This window comes from Chiloscyllium punctatum, chromosome 7, assembly GCF_047496795.1.
Source record: "Chiloscyllium punctatum isolate Juve2018m chromosome 7, sChiPun1.3, whole genome shotgun sequence".
In the NCBI taxonomy this organism is placed as follows: Eukaryota; Metazoa; Chordata; class Chondrichthyes; order Orectolobiformes; family Hemiscylliidae; genus Chiloscyllium; species Chiloscyllium punctatum.
The window spans coordinates 91,298,644-91,321,065 of record NC_092745.1 but is presented as its reverse complement, the minus strand read 5'-3'; the positions used below and the strand labels follow the sequence as shown (position 1 = coordinate 91,321,065).

The following is a 22,422-nucleotide window of genomic DNA, read 5'->3' as shown; positions in this document are numbered from 1 at the left end:
ACGGTTGGCCAGTGTGTTGTCATCGCAAAACAGGGGTCACCGGAGTGTGACTGGTAATGGGTGAAAGTGGAACAGCAGTGGGTTCAAAAATCCCACTATGACATTTTATTTTGGCCGATGCAGCTAGTCTCGTCTGTAAAGGTCGCACAGAGTTAACAACACTTAAGTAGACCGATACATGTCTTACGTGTGGGATTGTGGGCATCGTTGGCTGGTCGGCGTTTTTTGTCCGTCCCCAGTTGCCCTTTTCTTGCTTTATCACCGCAACAGTACTGAAGACTAGTGATCCAGAACTTGTCACACCCTTAGCCCAAACTGTCCCGGTCCAGCTACAACACTGGCATCTGCCGAACAATGTGAAAAATCTCCCAGGTTTGCCCTGTTTACAAAAAGCCAATTCCAAGCTGGCCAATTATTGCTCCATTACTCAACTGTTGATTGTCAAGTTTCATCAAAAGTGCTATAAAGCATCACCTACAAGGCAATAGCCCACTCAGTGATGAGCAGTTTGGGTTCAGCTGGGGCCAGTCAGCTCCTGACCTCATTACAGCCTTGATTAGACATGGACAAAAGAGTTGAATTTTAGTGAGATGAGAGTGACAGCATTTGACCAAGTGTGGCAAAAAGGAGCCCAAGCAAAAATAAACACTGGGAATCAACAGGCGGTTGATAGCTGGTTGGAGACATAATTGGCACATAGGAAGTTGATTGTGGCTGTTGGAAGTCATTCATCTCAGCTCCAGAACATCTCTGCAGTAGTTCATCAGGGTGATGTTCTAGACCCAACCATCTTTAACTGCTTCATCAATGACCTTCCCTCCATCATAAGGTCAGAATCAGGTATGTTCACCAATAACTGCACAATGTTCAGCGCCATTTGCGACTCCTCAGATGCTAAAGCAGTCCACATTCAAATATAACGATATCTGGACAAAATCCAAGTTTGGACTGACAAGTAGGAGAAAGTGAGGACTGCAGATACTGGAGACCAGAGTTGAAAAGTGTGGTTCTGAGGAGCAGGAGAATTGACTTTTCGGGCATAAGCCCTTCTTCAGGAATGTTTTGGACTGACAAGTGACAAATAACAGTTATGCCACACAAATATCAGGCAATGACCATCTCCAATAAGAGATAATCAATCTACTGATCCTTGACATCCCATGGCATAACCATTACTGAATCCCTTGCTATCAATATCCTGGGGGTTACCATTGACCAGAAGCTCAACCAGATTGCCATATAAATACGTGGCTACAACAGCAAATCAGAGGCTAGAAATACTGCAGCAAGTAACTCACCTCCTGACTGCTGGAAGCCTGTCCACTATCTATAAGACACAAGTCAAAATGTTGATGGAATATTCCCTACATGCCTGGATGAGAGTAGCTCCAAAAACACTCAAGAAGCTTGACAGCATCCAGGACAAAGCAACCAGCTTGACTGGTACCACATTCACAAATATCCACTCCCTCCATCAGCAGCAGTATTGTGTAGTATCTACATGATCTACTGCAGAATTTCACGAAAGATCCTTAGAAAGATAGCCACGATGTGCAGGAGCCGGTGTCAGACTGGGGTGGACAAAGTTAAAAATCACTGAATACTAGGTTATAGTTCAACAGGTTTATTTGGAAGCTGTAGCTTTCAGAATGCTGCTCCTTCATCAGGTGGTTGTGGAGTATAAAACACTTATAATTGATAAGACACAGAATTTATTGCAAAAGATTACAATATCATGCAATTGAAATGATATATTGAACAAATCTGGATTGTTAAATTCTTTAGAATGGGTTGCAGGTTTCTGTTCATTAACATGTAAATTTCAGAACTACTTTTAAGTCACCTTCTCGAGATAACTTAAGGTTTTATAACAAAAGGTTGTCACCTTGTCTCAGCTCAGACAATGCATTAAAGGTGTGAGGTCAGAGACTGTCTGTATCCCAATCTTGAGTCACACTGGTTCTCTTTCCAAAATGGAATTTACAAAGCATTACATGTGTTGACTGTCTGCAGATTGTGCATTTTTGAGCAGAATAGAATGTATCTACAAATATAATTCTGCAAATACAAATTCACCCCATTGACTTTTTTGTGTGTGTGCATGCATGAGAGAGAGAGAGTGAGTTTGCAGATAACACCAAAATTGGAGGTGTAGTGGACAGCAAAGAGGGTTACCTCAGATTACAACAGGATCTGGACCAGATGGGCCAGTGGGCTGAGAAGAGGCAGATGGAGTTTAATTCAGATAAATGCGAGGTGCTGCATTTTGGGAAAGCAAATTTTAGCAGGACTTATACACTTAATGGTAAGGTCCTAGGGAGTGTTGCTGAACAAAGAGACCTTGGAGTGCAGGTTCATAGCTCCTTGAAAGTGGAGTCGCAGGTAGATAGGATAGTGAAGAAGATGTTTCGTATGCTTTCCTTTATTCGTCAGAGTGTTGAGTACAGGAGTTGGAAGGACATGTTGTGGTTGTACAGGACATTGGTTAGGCCACTCTTGGAATATTGTGTGCAATTCTGGTCTCCTTCCTATCGGAAAGATGGTGTGAAACTTGAAAGGGTTCAGAAAAGATTTACAAGCATGTTGCCAGGGTTGGAGGATTTAAGCTATAGGGAGAGGCTGAACAGGCTGGGGCTGTTTTCCCTGGAGCGTCGGAGGCTGAGGGGTGACCTGATAGAGGTTTACAAAATTATGAGGGGCATGGATAGGATAAATAGACAAAGTACTTTCCTTGGGATCGGGGAGTCCAGAACTAGAGGCCATAGGTTTAGGGTGAGAGGGGACAGATATAAAAGATACCTAAGGGGCAACTTTTCACGCAGAGGGTGGTACGTGTATGGAATGAGCTGCCAGAGGCAGTGGTGGAGGCTGGTACAATTGCAACATTTAAAAGGCATTTGGATGGGTATATCAATAGGAAGGGTTTGGAGGGATATGGGCTGGGTGCTGGCAGGTGGGACTAGATTGGGTTGGGATATCTGATTGGCGTGGACAGGTTGGACCAAAAGGTCTGTTTCCATGCTGTACTTCTCTATGTCTCTATGAGTTTGTGCATGCAAGTGTGTGAGTGCATGTGTGAAAGCTTGGTAAGGTGTGTGTGTGGGTGTGATGGAGTATAAGCCTGTGAGAGGGTGTGTGGGGAGAGTATGTTTGTGTGTGTGAGAGAGAACGTGTGTATTACAGAAGGTCTGCATGTGTATATGAGTATGTAAGACTATGTGTTTTTGTGTGTGTGTGTGTGTGTGTATATAATGTAATGGGGTCACCTGTAGTGTGACATGAACCCAAGATCCTAGCTGAGGCCATCCTCATTGGTACTGAACTTCGCTATCAGTCTCTGCTCGGCCACTTTGCATTGTTGCCTATTCCGAAGTCCACCTTCGAGGATGGTCACCCAAAGATCCATGGTTGAATATCCCTAATGGCTGAAGTGCTCTCCGACTGGGAGGGAACACCCCTGTCTGCTGATTGTTGTGAGGTGTCCATTCATCTGTTGTTGTAGTATCTGCTTGGTCTCGCCAATGTACCATGCCTTCAGGCATCCTTGCCTGCAGTATATGAGATAGACAATGTTGGCGGATTCACATTAGTACCTGCCATGTACATGGTGTGTGGTGTCTCCAGGGATAATGGTGGTATCCGTGTCAACACTGACATGTCTTGCAATCGTTGACATGACAGGGTTGTACAATGTTGTGGGTGATATTGTGCTGAAGGCTGGGCAGTTTGCTGCGAACAGTAATCTGTTTAAGGTTTGGCAGTTGTTTAAAGGTGAGAAGTGGAGGCGTAGGAAAGGTCTTGGCAAGATGCTCATCCTTATCAATAATAGGCTGCAAAGAACTTGGTGTAGTTTTTCGGCTCCCGGGATGTACTGGACAATGAAGGGTAATCTATCGGTTGCAACCAGTGTCTGTTTCCTGAGGAGATCATTATGGTTTCTCGCAGTTGCACATCAGAATTTGCGATCGATCAATTGAGCATTGTACCCAATTCTTATGAGGGCACCTTTGAGTACCTTCAGGTGTCTGTCACGTTCCTCCTCATTTGAACAGATCCTGTGTGTGTGTGTAGGGCTTGTCCATAGGGGATGGCTGTTTTACTATGTTTAGGGTGCAAGCTAGAGATATATAACATTGTGAGGTTATCCATGGGTTTACGGTACAGTGAGGTACTGAGGTGCCCTTCCTTGATGGAATGCATGTGTCCACGAATGAGACAGATACTAAAGATTAATGCATGGTAAATCTGGTGGTGGGACAAAACCTGTTGATATCACTGTGTAGTTGTTTCAGTGACTCCTCGCCATGGGTCCAGTGAAGAAAATATTGTCAATGTCTCTGATGTATATGTTGGAGGTTCTGTGCGGCAAAGAAGTCTTGTTCAAACTTGTGCATGAAAATATTGGCATATTGGGATGCAAATTTCGTCCCCTTGGCTGTTCCGTGTGTCTGGATGAAGAACTGGTTGTCAAAGGTGAAACAGTGTGGTTGAGGATGAAGCGGTTGAGTTGTAGGATGATGCTCAGAGACTGGCAATTGTTGGTATTGGTTGAATAGAACGGACTACTGCAAGGAAGTGTACCGACAACTGAACAACCAGGAACACTAAAGGCAACTACTGGCCGATCTGACCAAAGAACACACCTGTGTGCTAAACACTGATCAAGACTTTTGATTCAGTCTTTCAGGGTTCCCCATGCGTTCTCATCCCATGTTCTTCTCGCATAGGGGACTTCTACTGCCTTCCGGAGATGCACAAAGACAACACACCTGGACATCCCATTCTATCAGACAATGGGACCCTGTGTGAGAACCTTTCTGGCTATGTTGAAGGCATCTTGAAACCCATTGTACAGGGGACCCCCAGTTTCTGTCGCGACACTACAGATTTCTTAAAGAAACTCAGCCCCCACAGACTAGTCAAACCAGGAACATTTCTTGTCACAATGGACATTTCAGCACTCTACTACACCAGCACCCCCCACATTGATGGCATCGCTGCAACAGCCTCACTACTCAATACCAACAACTGCCAATCTCCGAGCACCATCCTACAACTCATCAGCTTCATCCTCGACCACAACGTTTTCATCTTTGACAACCAGTCCTTCATCCAGACTCACAGAACAGCCAACATTTTCATGCACAAGTTCGAACAAGACTTCCTTGCTGCACAGCACCTCCAACCAACACTCTACAGAAGATATTATTGATGACATTTTCTTCCTCTGGTTCCATGGCAAGGAGTCACTGAAACAACTTCACAGCGATATCAATAAGTTTCATCCCGCCATCAGACTGACCATGAACTACTTTTTAGTATCTGTCTCATTCTTGGACACATGCATCTCCATCAAGGATGGGCACCTCAGTACCTCAATGTACCGCAAACCCACAGATAACCACACAATGCTACACTTCTTTAGCTTCCACCCTAACCATATTAAAAAAGCCATCCCCTATTAATAAGCCCTACACACACACAGGATCTGTTCAGATGAGGAAGAGTGTGACAGATACCTGAAGGTGCTCAAGGATACCCTAATAAGAACAGGGTATGATGCTTAACTCATCATTCGCGAGTTCCGATGTGCCACAGCGAGAAACAATCATGACCCCCTCAGGATACAGACATGGGATGCAACTGATAGGGTGCCCTTTGTTGTCCAGTACTTCCCGGGAAAAACTACACCATATTCTTTGCAACACATTATTGATAAATATGAGCATCTTCCCAAGACCTTCCCTACACCTCCACTCTTCACCTTTAAACAACCGCCAAACCCCTTAAACAGATGATCGTTCATAGCAAACTGCCCAGCCTTCAGCACAACATCGACCATAACACATATGACAACCCTGTGATATCAACCAGTGCAAGACGTGTCAAAGTGTCAACACGGATACCAACATTACCTGTGGGGACACCACCCTCCATATACACAGCAGGTACTCATGTGAATCGGCCAACATTGTCTATCTCATACGCTGTAGGCAAGAATGCCCTGAGGCATGGTACATTGTCAAAATCCAAACAAATGCTACAACAGAGATGAATGGATACCACACAACAATCAACAGACAGGGGTGTTTCCTCCCATTCGGGGAGCACTTCAATGGTCGGGGCATTCGGGCATGGTTCTTTGGGTGACCATCCTCCAAGGTGGACTTCAGGATAGGCAACGTGCAAAGAGGCCGAGCAGAGGCTGATCGCCAAGTTCGGTACCCATGAGGATGGCCTTAACCGGGATCTTGGGTTCATGTCACATTACAGGTAACCCCACTACACTACACACTCTCTCTCACACTCACACACACACACACACTTACATACTCTCATACTCATGCAGACCCTTTCTCATACACATGCTGTCTCTCAGACACACAAACACCCCCTAAACTCACACCCATGCACACACCCTCTCACAGGCTTATACTCCATTACACACACACAATCTTCATCAAACTTTCATTCACTCTCTCACATGCACTCTCACGCACACACTCACATTAGCACATACTCTCACTTTCTCTCTCATGCATGCACACACACATATAAGTCTATGGGTGAATTTATATTTGCAGTATTATATTTGAAGATACATTCTATTCAGCTCAAAAAGTGCACAATCTGCAGGCAGTCGATCTGTAATGTTTTGTAAATTCCACTTTGGAAATAGAATCAGTCTGACTCAAGACTGGGATGCAGACAAGACTCTGACCTCACACCTTTAATGCATTATCTGAGCTGAGATGTCACCTTTTGTTATAAAACCTCAAGTTATCTTGAGAAGGTGACTTAAAAAGAAGTTCTGGGATTTACATATTAATTAACCTGCAACCCATTCTAAAAGATGGAAGACTTAATAATCCAGGTTTGTTCAATATATCATTTCATTTGCATGACACTGTAATCTTTTGCTATAAATTCTGTGTCTTATGATCTTACACCCCATGAGCACCTGATAAAGGAGCAGTACTCCGAAAACTAGTGCTTCCAAATAAACCTGTTGTCCTATAACCTGGTGTTGTGTGATGTTTAACATTATCCTTAGAAAGCATCTTCAAAACTCATAACCACTTCCATCAAGAAGGGCAAGGGCAGCAAATACATCAGAACACCATCAGCAAGTTCCCTCCAAACCACTCACAAACCTGACTTGGAAATATATCGCTGTTCCTTGACTGTCATTAGATCAAAATTGTGGAATTCATTGCTAAGGGCATTGTGGGACTGCAGCAGTTCAAAATGACTGCTCACTATCACCTTCTCAAGGGTAACTAGACATGGGCAATAAATGCAGTCTTGTAAGAGATGCCCATACCCCACATGAAAATAAAAACAATCCCACTGTCCAGCAAAGGCACTGGATTTGAAAAGTGAATTCTGCATTCTTCCATCAGATGCTGCCAGACCTGCTGAGTTTCTCCAACAATCTCTATTTTTGTTTCAGATTTTCAGCAACTTTAGTTCTTTGTTTTATTCTATTGAGGCAGAAACCCTTCCCTGGTTCCTAATGGGGAAATTAGGCCTGAATTTTTTAATAGAGTTGCTTTGAAGTAAATTTTTCATGTTCTCTGAGTAAACAGGTTTTTTTATTTAACCTGAAATTCTTTATTTTGTTTTTTGGTGACTTACTTTCCCTAAATTTAGATATCCCAATAAATGAACATTTTTTTCCATTTAATCAATAATTTCAAAGATCATAATCATTTCATCCATCTTTTCTATTCTAGAAAATATAACTGCGCACTGCTCACTGTCTGGCTTAATACTTTCTCTAACAATTTCATGCCTTTGTTTCCTTAGATAAGACAGTTGTGCAGAATTTAATAGGCTGTCATGATCTTTATAGGATCAGACTGTGAGACACCCTAATTCTGCTCATTCTCAGGAGGAGTTTCACCTACGCCATTGTCAGTAACGGTAAATGGCACTCGTTCTTTCTGCATTCTATTGTTTATGGCTACCAAGATTAAAGAGAGCAAACGTATTTCTCTAGAATTTTCCATGGAATTTCTAATACAAAACAAGTATTAAAAAGAAATGTTACATGGTGTTTCGATGGGTAGGATTTCCTTACATTTATTGGGTGTCAAATGATCTTATGGCTTCTACACACAATCCTGTGACTTTACCAATTATAAGCACTTTCACTTCACAAGTGCAATGGCTCTACTACTATCAGAACAAGATAACATTAAAGTCAGATAGCAGATATCATGTTTTAAAATTAAAGTAAGAAGCAAAATTATTTAATAGTCTAGCTTAGTTTCTGCCTGTTAGCCAATCCTTAATTCATGCCAATTAGCCAACCAATCTCCTGCGGGGTACCTTACCATAAGCTTTGAAAATCCAAGTATATTACATCCATTGATTTACCTTTAACAATTTTGTTAGCGACATCCTCAAAAAACTTTAGATTTGTGAAATACGACTTCCCTTTCTCAAATCCACACAATGCTCAAACATACCATTGTTATCCAAGTTTCTATCGACCAAGACTTTCGCTGATATCTTCTCCCATAAGGATGTCCTTCAGCAGCAAATGACATCCTTGATCCTGGCACCAGGTAAGCAGCATTCTATCCTAGAACAACTTTTAATTCTGCAGAAATACCTGTGTGTTCCCCTGATTGTGCAATCCTGTCACTATTGTCCTACCATTCTTCTTATCTTCTTCCCACCCGCTTCCACCTCATATTGCTGAGAAACCCCATGGCGCTATGGATTTGTCTCTTCTTACACACCCCTGAGGAACCTTACCCTCACCAGTTTCCAAAATGGAATACAATTAGCAAGCAGCATAGACTCAGGGATAGAGTCGCTCCTCGTTGGATGCTGCCTGAACTGCTGTGCTCTTCCAGCACCACTAATCCAGTATTTGGTTTTCAGCATCTGCAGTCATTGTTTTTACCTCAGGGATAGAGTGCCTGGTTCACCTATACCACCTGGTGGTCACTCTTCCCTTGTGATCTGCATACTTTTAACTTGTGGTGTGACCACCTCCCTATTCGTGCTAAAACACTGAAAACAACAAATGCTGGAGATGACAGCAGGTCAGACAGCATCAGATGAAAAGTTATCTAAACTTGAAATGTTAGCTTGCTCTCTTTCCATGGATGCTGTCTGACCTGCAGTGATTTCCTATTGATTTATTGTTTTCAGTACATCTGCAGTAGTTTGTCATATTTTCCTCTGCCTTGCAGATATACCCCAGCTGTTGCTCAAATTCTGAAATCCAGAACTCAAACTTGTGCAACCAGTGACATTTTCTGCAGCTGTATTTCTCTAGGATACATGTGTTATGTCCACGGCTTGACATGTACTGTAGGATGTATAAATTCTATTTGCCACAGCTGAATTGTCATTATGAAAAACCTATTTGTTATCTTTCAAATAAGTGAAAACTTAACCAAAACAATTAATTTAATTTTGCTTTCATTAAATTTATTTCAGTTTGACTTTATTTAACTTTATTTTAATGGAGCTGAGGCTTCTTTTTCCTCTCAGAGCATTGTGAGTCTGTACAATGCTTTTAAAGAGCAATGGAGGCAAGGCCATTGGTATATTTCAAAGGCACTGTAGAAAGATTCTTGCAGAAGTAACTGGGGAGTGAAAGGCTATCAAGAGTAAACAGAAAAGTGGAGTGAGGGCATAATTATATCAGCCATGATCTTAGCAAATGATTCCTGAAGAAGGGCTCATGCCCGAAACGTCGATTCTCCTGTTCCTTGGATGCTGCCTGACCTGCTGTGCTTTTCCAGCAACACATTTTCAGCTCTGATCGCCATCATCTGCGGTCCTCACTTTCTCCTTAAGGGGTCAAATGGCCATTCAATTCTACTAATTTGTAAGTTGGTAGGACACAAAAGAGTCTGTAAAGTGGTATAAGTGGGTTACGTCAGTGGACAAAAATCTGGCAGATGGAGCTTAATGTGGAAGAATGCAAGCTTGTCCTCTTTGATAGAAAGAATGGAAAAGCAGAAAACCATTTAGATGATGACAGACCACAGAATATTGAAGGATTTGTGTATCCTCACTCCTGAATCTCAAGAAGTCAACAAACAGGTTAAGCAAGTAATTAAGAAGACAAATTAAATACTGACTTACTGCAAAGGCAGTCTTCTAACAACTATAGAGGACATTGGCAAGGACACACCTATTGTGCAATGTACAATTTTAGTCTCCTTATTAAAGGAGATTTGCAGTGAAAGTAATTCAGAGAATGTTCACTTGGTTGATTCCTGGAATAATGAATTGCTTTATGAGAGAAATTGAGAAGTTTGGACCTATATTATTTTAATTTAAAAAATAGGAAATGGATAATTCTAGAACTACAGCATACAATTTCAAAATAAAAAGACTCCCATTTATTATAATGATGTGGAACTTATTTTATCAAAGTGCTGTTAATCTTTGGAATTTTCCACCTCAGACATCAATGGAGGCTAATTTAATACATGCAAAGCTGATGTAGACAATATTTTACTTACAAGGAGTCATGGGTTATGGGTACAAGCAGCAAAACCAGAGTTAAGCCCTTTGCCACTTTTGCTTTGTTACTGATTGCACACATAAGCTATCAGAAGAAATGGACTAAATTACTCAAGTTGTTGTAATAGTCTCATGAATCACAACTAGTCAATGAAAGTATATAGATTAGCAATGGCAATGTGAGTACAGGTTAAAATGCAACATCATTTCTTCACACTTAAATTGTAATTTATGTTGCTATTACTGTAATGAACAGTTCTATTGATCAATTCAAACAGATCCTCTGAATATATTTATGGGAAGACTGGAAAGAATTGTATTTTGATTCACAACAGTACTGCAATTATAATTTCCATTTACTGCAGATCTTGACTGGTTTAGATTTTATAGAAAAAGCTAAATTTGTGAAAGATGTGTAAGAGATAGTTGATCTTAGGCGTGCTCCATGACATTTATATTAGTTTGGCTACTTTCATCGAATTAATAGCAAATGTATAGTCAAAAAAACCTTCTGTACAGTAAACTGATCACTAGATCACAACATCAGTGCCCATAGTTCTGCTATATGGACATTTGTAAATGAGTTATGATAATTGTGGACATTGACACTGACTACTAGGATACAGTGACTGATGACTGACTGTTTAGAAGGGCATTTGAAGACCTGAGCAGAAACAAAAAGTTAATCTGGATGACAAGTCCCAGAGAAAACAGAAGCCAGTGAATCGTGCATCTTCTTAGCCCACTGTCTTCCTCTGCAACAAATAATGCAATGATTATAATGCCTGAGAGGTGCCCCTAAGCCACTGGGGGATGCTTAATATGGAGTAGACCACCATGACCCAAACCATCATCTCACAGTTGAAGGCTGTCACCACAGCATGAAAAAGACAGACAAATGTCCATACTGTTTTACTTATAGTATAAGGGCCAACAAAATGATGGCAGATGCAATGCATGTTTCACCCACACATCTTGTAACTTTCTCTCAGCTTTATTATTGCTCAAGTTGTCAGTACAGTTACGTACAAATGTTCTTTTAGCTAGACTGTGATGAAATTCAGTACATGGCACCATCTGAAGAGCCAGCATTGAAAATATTAATGTCTTTGAGTTCTAGTTATTTGTCACCGCATTGCCAAATTGCAGTCTTAAATTTATATTTTCTAAACAACCTGTTCAGAGATATAACGCACACCTCTGGAGTAGGTGGGGCTTGAACACAAGCCCCCTGGCCCAGGGTTAGAAACACTACACTGAACCCACTGTCATCAACTTACTGATTACCCCAAAATTTGCTCCAGCTAGATTTAACAATTTCTTTATCTAGGTTGGTATTTAATGTTCATGAATCCAACAGTTGAGGTTAAATTGAACTGAATAAAATCATCAAAGGAGTTCAAGTAAGAATAAAAATCAATCTACAATTCCAACTTTTAATATGGACAGGAACTATCTAGAATATAAACCCCATTCCTAGACCCTTGGCATCTTTAAACCAATTTTCTTTTTAAGTTAACAACTATTAGAATGATTGGATGCAATAAACATGTTCTCAGTTTCACATTCACCAGAACATCTTCAAACGCTGATATAGATTTTCCACCTGCAACCTTGGTTAGATTGGCATCCCAAATTTGCTCCCCATTAGATAAACTATTTTTGTCTTCATTGACTTTCTGCAGAAGTGAGTCAAAAATCTACCCTCTACCCTTTAACTATAACTTATGTTGCACCTTTTAGATGTGCATCAACAAACAGCCTGAATTAAAGGTTTACCTTATGAAGAAAAGTTGAATAAGCTCAGAATTTTCTCTCTGGAAAGAAGGAAGAAGAGAGGAGACCTTATCGAGGTGTACAAAATAATGTTAGGAATAGATAGAGTCAATAGCCAGAGACCTTTCCCCAGGGCAGGATTGACTGGTATGAGAATTCATAGTTTGAAGATATTAGGAGGAAGGAATAAAGGAGACATCAGAAGTAGGTCCTTTACGCAGAGAGTTGTGAATGCATGGAATGCGTTGCCAGCTGTGGTGGTGGAAGCAGAGTCACTGGGAACATTTAAGCGACTGCTGGACATGCACATGGATAGCAGTGAGTTGAGGGGTGCGTAGGTTAAGTTATTATATTTTACATTAGGATTAAATCTTGGCACAACATCGTGAGCCACCATGCTGCCCATGGCACAGCACTCCCAGTTTTGGCATGCACATCCCTGAACCTTAGTAAAGAGGATTTTGCCCATCCAGTCCCATGCTTTTGTTTAGTCTTAGATGTAGGAAGCACAGCAGGTTGTGGAGTGGGCCTTGAACCCACAATCTTCTGAACTGGAGGCAGGAATGCTACCAGCTGAATACAGTGAGCCATGGTCTCTGGATCATCTTGATATTAATTGCTCCACTATTGGTGGTCGTGCCTTCAATTGAAATGGCTTAAAGTCCTAGAATTTCCTCCCTTAATTTCTCTGCATTTTCACCATCTCTTTCTCTTAAGATTTAAAATACATCTTTACTTTTTGACCATCTAATATTACCGTACATGGCTTTGTGTTACACTTCACTATCCTCCAAGAAAGCATTGAAAATAGGTGTAGGCCATTCAGCCCATCAAGCCTGCTCCACCATTCAATATGATAACCCAATATCCTCCTCCTGTGTTCTTCCCAAATCCTTTGATACCTTTAGCCCTAAGTATGTCTAAATCAGTATATCTGCTGTAAGGTGCCTTTTATGTTAAAGTGACTGTATAAAAACAAATTGCTGATTTTAATATGCTGCTTGACATTAACATACCAAGATTTGTGTATGTCAAGTATGCCTCTCATGAACAAAGCTTTGCAAAATATTAACTAATTATAACTTATTAACTAATTCCTGTTCATTGTACTTTTATAGTTTAAGGTATTACCATTTGGATATGTGGGATATCAGTAGGATTAGTGTTACTTCTGCAATTCCATTTTACAAAGGAGGTGAACTCACACCAGTGGGTAATTGTTTTAGTCAAGAGCTGAGTCAACAAGAATGGAAACGATGTAGAGGAAATGTAGAATTGTTTTTGTATTAGCTAAAATTGTATGTCAGAATGAAATGTGCCAATGAACAATAGTAGGTACGGTGGGCAAATAGATAAGATGTTGTGAGAGGATGAAGTTAAGCTAGATACGCCTGTACAAACAGTAGGTATAAACATCTGCTTCCCACTTTTATGAAAACACAGGAACAAACCCCAATTAAAAGGGTCATAGGGATCAGAACGGCCTCGGGAAAGGCACAGATGAAGGGGGTAGATAATGATGAAGAAGGGATATGCCTAACAATGACCTATAACAGGGTAAGGTCAAACAGCCTTGTGAGACCAGAAATAAGCATTTTATCACAGACAAGGCCGGATAAGGCAAGAGGCAAACAGGGGTAGTGGAGGCCGGTCTTAGGGAAGTGGATGATGTAAGTAGGGGAGGGAGCAATGTAAAACAATGGACATTAAATCATATAAATATTATGTATGAATTGAACCTAGTGTGTGTATGTCTTTTGCCTCTTAGACACGGGACAGCACACCCACTTGCAAGTGTAAAATAAATGACACTATTGATTCAGATCTTGTCTCGGACTGAAATTATTGAAGTGTGTGAGCTTTGTTTCTCACAATTGGGGGCTCGTCCGGGATTTTCTTCCATCACCGGGGGGAGTGGCTGGCCTTGGACACTGGGAAGACGCGTCCCGTTCCCCATTGAGGAGCGGTCTCGTGTCCTGGTTTGGTCTGCTCCCTTGGGTGACTGGTACGAATCCCACAAGAGAGACATCTGAATCAGACAGGGATAGGAGGTCGATAGAAACTACGGCGATAAGGGGCCAGGCAACTCTGTGCACAGACCAAGGTAAGAAACCTGACTTTTAAGTATTGCCTTGGTGGCCGGGACAAGGGGTATTTACTCGCTGAGGGACTAGCGAAGGCCCCGGGAAATGGGGGGGTAGGCAGAGTAGCTGTCACGAAGTACAGGAAGAAGAAAAAGTCCCTGGTAACATTCCTCCTGAAAGTCCGTTGGGGAGGATGTTGCGGGAATGGACAAGCAATACTTGTACAAGGGAAAAGGATAAAAAGAAAATGATTAAATATTGTTGTTTAGTATGGACGAAAGAACCAATCCTTCGTCCGGCTGTCTTCTGGCCAAAGTATGGTTCGGACGAGGATTGGGTCTGTCAGTATTTAGGTTTGTATGTGAATAAGAAACAACCTTTTAGTCAAGAGGAGGCGGACTATGCAACCTGTTGGAAGGGCAGTTTGGGAATGATGGTAGTAAAGACAAAGGATTCCCCCTCTGCCCCACCTAGTCCCTGGGATCCTCTTGGCTGTTTGCTTCCCCCATACCATAAAATCAGGTTAGGTGAAAATGGGGGAGGAGGAGAGACAGACAGACAGGGACAGGAAACAGATGATTCACGAGAGGAGGATGAAGGGGCAGTGGACGTGGATGTTGTTGTTCCTGACCCTCAATCCTCAGTAAAAGAAAGCACAGCTGCAGTAGATGTAGAGGAGGGCTCCGGAGGATCTAAATCAAAGCCAAAGGGGGGGAAAACAAAAAAAAAAGGGAAGAACGTAACGACTTATCCCCTTCGGGAGGTACCAATAGGGGATAAAGAGATTGGGTTTGTAAGTGCCCCCCTCAGCAGTGGGGAGGTCAGAACATTTAAAAAAGAAATGAAGGTCCTGGTTGAGGATCCGGTGGGGCTGTCTGAACAAATTGATCAATTTTTGGGGCCCAGTCTGAATACCTGGGCTGAGTTAATGTCTATTTTGAATATATTATTTACTGGGGAAGAAAGGGGACTTATACGGGGAGCAGCCATTAAAATATGGGACAGGGAACATCCGATTGGAGATGGGGATGCTGGACAGGGAGAGGTGAAGTTTCCCCTCAGAGACCCCCGGTGGGAAAATCAAAATCCGGAGCATAGAGAAGAAATGAGGGAATTGAAAGACCTGATTCTAAAAGGAATAAAAGAGGCAGTTCCGAAGTCACAGAATTTGACTAAAGCCTTTGAAGTTAGACAGGAGAAAGATGAGACTCCCTCAGCTTTCTTGCAAAGATTAAGAGACTCAATGCGGAAATATTCTGGAATGAACCCTGAGGACCCAGTGGCACAGGGTCTTTTGAAAGTACATTTTGTGACAAAAGCATGGCCAGATATACAGAGAAAGATACAGAAGATAGAAGGGTGGAGTGAAAAGCCATTAGATGAATTGTTAAGAGAGGCACAGAAAGTGTTTGTAAAGAGAGAGGATGAGAGACAGAAACAGAAGGTGAAAATGATGGTAGCTACGGTTGATGAGGTAGTTAAGAAAAGAATGGAACCAATATTGAGCAACCGGAGCGGTGGGTGGCAGCATGTAGGACAGAGAGGAAGAGAGAAAGGGAGAGAGAGAGGGAGAGGACAAGGGGGAGTATTTGATAGAGGGTTCGAGCGACAGGGGCAGAGCTGGAAGACTCCACAGGCGGGATGTTATTATTGCGGAAAGATAGGGCATTTTAAGCGGGAATGTCCGGCTCTGAAAAGGGAAGAGAGGGCAATTCCGCTTATGAATTTTGATGAAGAATAGGGGTGTCAGGGGTTCCTGCCCTCGGGGGCCCACCAGGAACCCTTGATAAACCTGAAGGTGGGACCCTATAAGGAAGAGGTAGTCTTCCTAGTAGATACGGGGGCAGCACGGTCATCACTGAATTTTAAACCAAAGAAAGTAGAAATGTCGACACGGTCAATTACTGTTTCAGGGGTTAAAGGGGAGGGATTTACTGTTCCAGTATTTGAACCTATGATGATAGAAGGTCCTAAGGATAGGGTCAAAGGGGAATTGTTGTATATCCCTGATATAGGAAGTAACTTACTAGGGAGAGATTTAATTATCCTCTTAGGACTGGAGATTGGAATTCAGGAAAAAGAATTAGTTGTCCAAATGGCAATGTTGACAGAGGATCTGGAGAGAGAGATAGACCCTATTGTATGGGCTAGAGAAGGGAATCGTGGAAAATTACAGATCCCCCCCCTTGAAATAAATTTAAAAAGGAAAGGGGACGTTGTCTGTGAGCGACAATATCCCATTTCCATAGAAGGTAAACGAGGACTGCAGCCAGTAATTGAAGGATTGATTAGAGATGGATTGTTGGAGCCATGTATGTCTCCTTATAATACCTCAATACTACCAGTGCGGAAATCCGATGGAACTTACCGATTGGTGCAGGATTTGAGAACATTAAATCAAATAGTCCTGATCAGGCACCCAGTGGTGCCAAACCCCTATACCTTATTAAGTAAGATCCCTCATGACCACAAATGGTTTAGTGTGATAGATTTAAAGGATGCCTTTTGGGCCTGTCCCTTGGCAGAGGAAAGTAGGAATTTGTTTGCCTTTGAGTGGGAAGACCCTAAGACAGGACGAAAACAGCAATACCGATGGACTGTGCTTCCCCAGGGGTTTACGGAATCCCCGAATTTATTTGGACAGATGTTAGAACAAGTATTGGAGAAATTTAGCAGCCCCAAGGGGACTACCCTGTTGCAGTATGTAGACGACCTCTTAGTAACAGGAAAAAGAAGAGAAAGAGTAGTAGAAGCCACTAACAAATTATTGAATTTCCTGGGTCAGCAGGGACTGCGGGTATCTAAAAACAAACTCCAATATGTGGAGCAAGAAGTGAAATACTTGGGACATTTAGTTAGTGAGGGAAAGCGAAAGATAAGCCCGGAACGGATAGAGGGAATAGTGGGAATGCCACTGCCCAGCACTAAAAGGGAGGTACGCAAATTTTTAGGTCTAACGGGTTATTGCAGATTGTGGATTGATTCCTATGCACTGAAGACTAAGAAATTATATCTCAAACTATTAGAGGGGGAACCCAAATGTCTAAGTTGGGATGATGAGGAAAAAGAACTAGTTGAGAAACTCAAAAGAGATTTGATCCATGCCCCCGTGTTAGCCTTACCTTCTCTAGATAAACCTTTCCACCTCTTTGTTACCGTGGATAAGGGAGCGGCTTTGGGAGTATTGACCCAGAGGTGGGGAGGAATGAGACAACCAGTAGCATATCTTTCGAAGCTACTGGATCCAGTATCCCGGGGGTGGCCTGAGTGTGTGCAGGCTGTGGCTGCCACTGCACTGTTGGTGGAGGAAAGCAGAAAGCTTACATTTGGGGGAGCCCTAATAGTAAGCACTCCACACCAAGTGAGAACAATCCTAAACCAAAAAGCTGGGCGATGGTTGACAGACTCGCGGATTCTGAAATATGAGGCAATATTAATAGAAAAGGATGATCTAGTGTTGGTCACTGACAATTGTTTAAATCCAGCTGCCTTTCTTTGGAAAGGGGAAGGAGACTCTCCTCAGAATCCAGGGCACGATTGCCTTGACATTATAGAATACCAAACTAAGGTCCGCATGGACCTCAGAGATGTTCCATTTCATGCAGGGGTTAGACTTTTTATAGACGGATCATCCCGGGTGATTGAAGGGAAAAGATATAATGGGTATGCAGTCGTAGACGGGACAAACAGTAGTGTGGTGGAGGCAGGACGGTTGCCAAATGGGTGGTCAGCTCAGACTTGTGAACTCTATGCATTGGAAAGAGCCCTTAGAGCATTAGAGAATAAAGAGGGAACAGTATACACTGACTCTAAATATGCATTTGGTGTTGTGCACACTTTCGGCAAGATATGGCAGGAACGAGGGCTGATCAACAGCCGAGGGAAAGAATTAGTACATGAAGAATTGATTAAACGGGTCTTGGAGTCCCTATTACTTCCCCGAGAAATAGCAGTAGTGCATGTAAATGGTCATCAGAAAGGAAATGAACTAGAAGTTAGGGGGAATAGATTAGCCGATGAGGTGGCTAAGGAAGCAGCCCTGAACCCACAAGAAGTGGTGATTCATTCCCTAATACCTACTGTTCCAGGTCCTCGGGAAGCTCCTATATTTACTGAAAGCGAAGAAAATGAATTGAGAGATTTAGGAGCTGTAAAAACAGCAGACGGGCATTGGAGGTTACCTGATGGAAGGGAAATGTTAAACAAAATGATGATGCGAGAGATTATGGCCGTCCTACACCAAGGCAGCCATTGGGGAGTACAAGCAATGTGTGATTTAGTTCTTAGGGAATATGGATGTAAAGGAATATATACAATTGCTAAACAAATATGTGAGGGATGTATCATATGCAAAAAGGTAAATAAGAAAGTCTTGAGAAAACAGACCCCGGGAGGAAGAGACCCAGGACTGAGACCTTTCCAGAGTATACAAGTAGATTATACTGAACTCCCCAGGGTAGGCAGACTAAAATATATGTTGGTCATAGTAGATCATTTATCTGGTTGGGTTGAGGCATACCCCCTAGCTACCGCCACTGCAAGTGGAGTGTCTAAAACAATATTGGAGCACATAATTCCCCGATAAGGGCTCGTGAACCATATTGATTCCGATCAAGGAACACACTTTACTTCTAAAATGTTACAGGGGGTAATGAAAGGGTTGGGAATTTCCTGGGAGTTCCATACTCCGTGGCACCCGCCATCATCGGGAAGGGTTGAGAGAATGAACCAAACACTCAAACGACAGCTCTCTAAATTGATAATAGAAACCAGACTCCCTTGGACCAAATGTTTACCTATAGCTCTCTTGCGAGTACGAACAGCCCCAAGGAAAGACTTGGGACTATCCCCCTATGAAATCTTATTTGGATTACCTTACTTGGGAACGAATGGAGAATTGCCAATTCCCGAAACTAAAGATTTGTTTTTAAAGAAGTACATACTGGGTTTGTCCTCCTCTTTGTCTTTCCTAAGGAAACAGGGTTTATTGGCACAGACTCCACCCCTTGAATTCACCGTTCATCCCATCCAGCCGGGCGATTGGATCTTAGTAAAATCATGGACAGAGACTAAATTACAGCCGGACTGGGAAGGGCCGTACCAGGCTCTTTTGACTACCGAAACGGCAATAAGGACAGCGGAGAAAGGCTGGACTCACTACACTCGGATCAAAGGGCCAGTGGACCCTCCCGTGGAGAAAGAAGTCTGGACAGCCGAATCAACGCAAGATCCGCTGAAACTCAGACTAAAGAGACTTTGAGTAACTAATTATACAGTGGCGACGCGAGCGCGGGATTATTTCTGTAAGATTGTATATTAAATCTTTTTGTGCTTCAGCATGATGTTTAGAATACTGGGAATGCTTAGAGTTATGATGCTAGCTCTCTTAGTATTGGCATTTCATCAAATATCATTTTCATATGTATTATTAACGGTTCCTGAATCTGATAACCCACAAGTAATAGACGCTGATGTATGTAGCTTAGTAAATTGTGGGGACGTAGATAATCAGAGACAGTATCGCAGCTCTGAGATACATCTTAAGTCCTATGGGGATGGCCTTGGGGACGGTACTTGGTATAACAGTCTTGTCACAGTACACCGGGCCCCCTTCCGACCAGCTCGCGATTGCCCTGATAAAAAGTGTAACCCAATATACCTAACAATAAGGAAAACCACATGGCACGAAACAATCCTGGGTGGGGTCACCTATGAGATACAATTAAATGAAACATTTGGGATAGAAATGAAAGCAAATGGGAAGGATTTCTTGGGCTGTTGTTTCCGAATTAGTGTAGGACAGGGAAAACGGGTAGAACTACTGGGTAATAAGATACAATCTTTCACCCCTCCCGATGATCCTAAAGTAGTAAAATTTATAGAGGTAAAGGACTTGAAACAGACCATTGAAATAGAAACTGGGTACGGGGATGCAAATGCCTGGGTTGAATGGGTAAAGTATACTGTAAAAAGTCTGAACAAAAGCAATTGCTATGCATGTGCCTCCGGTCGACCAGTGGCCCAGGTGGTTCCCTTTCCGCTCGGGTGGAAGCGAGACAGGAAGGGCATGAAATGTATGATAGCCCTGTATCAGGATGAGACTGCATGGAATGATAGGAATTGTACCTCCCTATCTCTGATGTTCCCTCCCTTGGAGAAGAAAGATGCAAAAGTTCCCCCCCTGTTTTCTGCTGCAGTTGGAAATCACACCTCGTGTGTGCGTAGACGAGGTACAAGTCGGTCGAAAGATTTGGGGGAGCTGAAACTATGTACAGAGATTAAGAATGTCACCGAAACGGAGAAGGGAGGGAACTACTCAGCATTAAAGGTTCCCCGAGCGGATCTGTGGTGGTACTGTGGAGGCAAAATATTGAGACCCACCCTACCTCCGGATTGGAGAGGGATATGTGCAATTGTACAATTGGCAATTCCATTTACCCTGGCATTTGAGAAGGAAAACAAAGGAGGGAAAAAGGGAAGGGGTAAGAGATTACTGTTAGACACTTCTTTCGATGACAGGATTTATCTTGATTCGGTAGGAGTCCCTAGGGGAGTACCGGATGAATTTAAGGCTCGTAACCAGATTGCAGCAGGCTTTGAGTCAGCTCTCTTTTGGTGGGTAACAATTAATAAAAATGTAGATTGGATAAATTACATTTTCTATAATCAACAGCGATTTATAAATTATACAAGAGATGCGATTAAAGGAATATCAGAACAGCTTGATGCGACAAGTAGGATGGCATGGGAAAATAGAATAGCCCTTGATATGATTTTAGCAGAAAAAGGGGGTGTGTGTGTGATGTTAGGAGGAAGCTGTTGTACCTTTATTCCTAATAACACTGCACCTGATGGTTCAATTACTCGGGCCTTAAGGGGATTGACTACCTTAGCAGAGGAACTGGCTGAGAATTCAGGAGTAGATACATCTCTCACAAGATGGCTGGAATCATGGTTTGGGAAATGGAAGGGGGTGGTGGTTTCTATCCTTACTTCCCTGATAGTAGTAGTCGGGGTATTAGTAGCCATTGGCTGCTGTATCATACCCTGTATACGAGGACTCACCCAAAGGTTGATTGAAACAGCCTTAATGAAACAGATGCCCCTAAAAGGGAATCAGGTTGAAGGACTTTATCGACTAAATAATGAGCAGATGAGTGAGACCAAGATGGATGAAATCTCCGGGATGATGCTTGCAAATTTCGGGGGCGATGCTTAAAAATAAAATATTTGCAGAAGATAACAAATGGTAATTAAAAGAAAGAGGGGGAATTGTGGGATATCAGTAGGATTAGTGTTACTTCTGCAATTCCATTTTACAAAGGAGGTGAACTCACACCAGTGGGTAATTGTTTTAGTCAAGAGCTGAGTCAACAAGAATGGAAACGATGTAGAGGAAATGTAGAATTGTTTTTGTATTAGCTAAAATTGTATGTCAGAATGAAATGTGCCAATGAACAATAGTAGGTACGGTGGGCAAATAGATAAGATGTTGTGAGAGGATGAAGTTAAGCTAGATACGCCTGTACAAACAGTAGGTATAAACATCTGCTTCCCACTTTTATGAAAACACAGGAACAAACCCCAATTAAAAGGGTCATAGGGATCAGAACGGCCTCGGGAAAGGCACAGATGAAGGGGGTAGATAATGATGAAGAAGGGATATGCCTAACAATGACCTATAACAGGGTAAGGTCAAACAGCCTTGTGAGACCAGAAATAAGCATTTTGTCACAGACAAGGTCGGATAAGGCAAGAGGCAAACAGGGGTAGTGGAGGCCGGTCTTAGGGAAGTGGATGATGTAAGTAGGGGAGGGAGCAATGTAAAACAATGGACATTAAATCATATAAATATTATGTATGAATTGAACCTAGTGTGTGTATGTCTTTTGCCTCTTAGACACGGGACAGCACATCCACTTGCAAGTGTAAAATAAATGACACTATTGATTCAGATCTTGTCTCGGACTGAAATTATTGAAGTGTGTGAGCTTTGTTTCTCACAGATATGTGTTGAACTGAAGGCTTGTCTATCCGTAAAAGACCCTCCAACACTACTTAAAAC

General features: G+C 42.3%; 1 protein-coding gene across 3 annotated transcripts; it reads left to right on the top strand.

Moving 5' to 3' along the window:
* The first annotated feature begins 7 nt into the window (after window positions 1-7).
* LOC140479916 (uncharacterized) lies at window positions 8-22,311 on the top strand. 3 transcript variants are annotated; one of them, XM_072574290.1, is made up of 3 exons: window positions 8-829; window positions 14,042-14,377; window positions 19,332-22,311. In XM_072574290.1, exon 3 carries the CDS (start codon window positions 19,696-19,698, stop codon window positions 21,574-21,576), a length of 1,881 nt encoding a protein of 626 aa, XP_072430391.1. In that variant the 5' UTR covers window positions 8-829; window positions 14,042-14,377; window positions 19,332-19,695; the 3' UTR covers window positions 21,577-22,311. The 3 variants fall into 3 exon arrangements, with proteins under 3 accessions (XP_072430391.1, XP_072430390.1, XP_072430392.1); XM_072574289.1 differs by having other exon boundaries at window positions 8-840; XM_072574291.1 differs by lacking the exon at window positions 14,042-14,377 and having other exon boundaries at window positions 8-840.
* Window positions 22,312-22,422: the final 111 nt, after the last annotated feature.

Bases quoted from the DNA above. Each gene is read 5' to 3' on its own strand.
- LOC140479916 (XM_072574290.1), top strand. From the start codon at position 19,696: ATGATGTTTAGAATACTGGGAATGCTTAGAGTTATGATGCTAGCTCTC.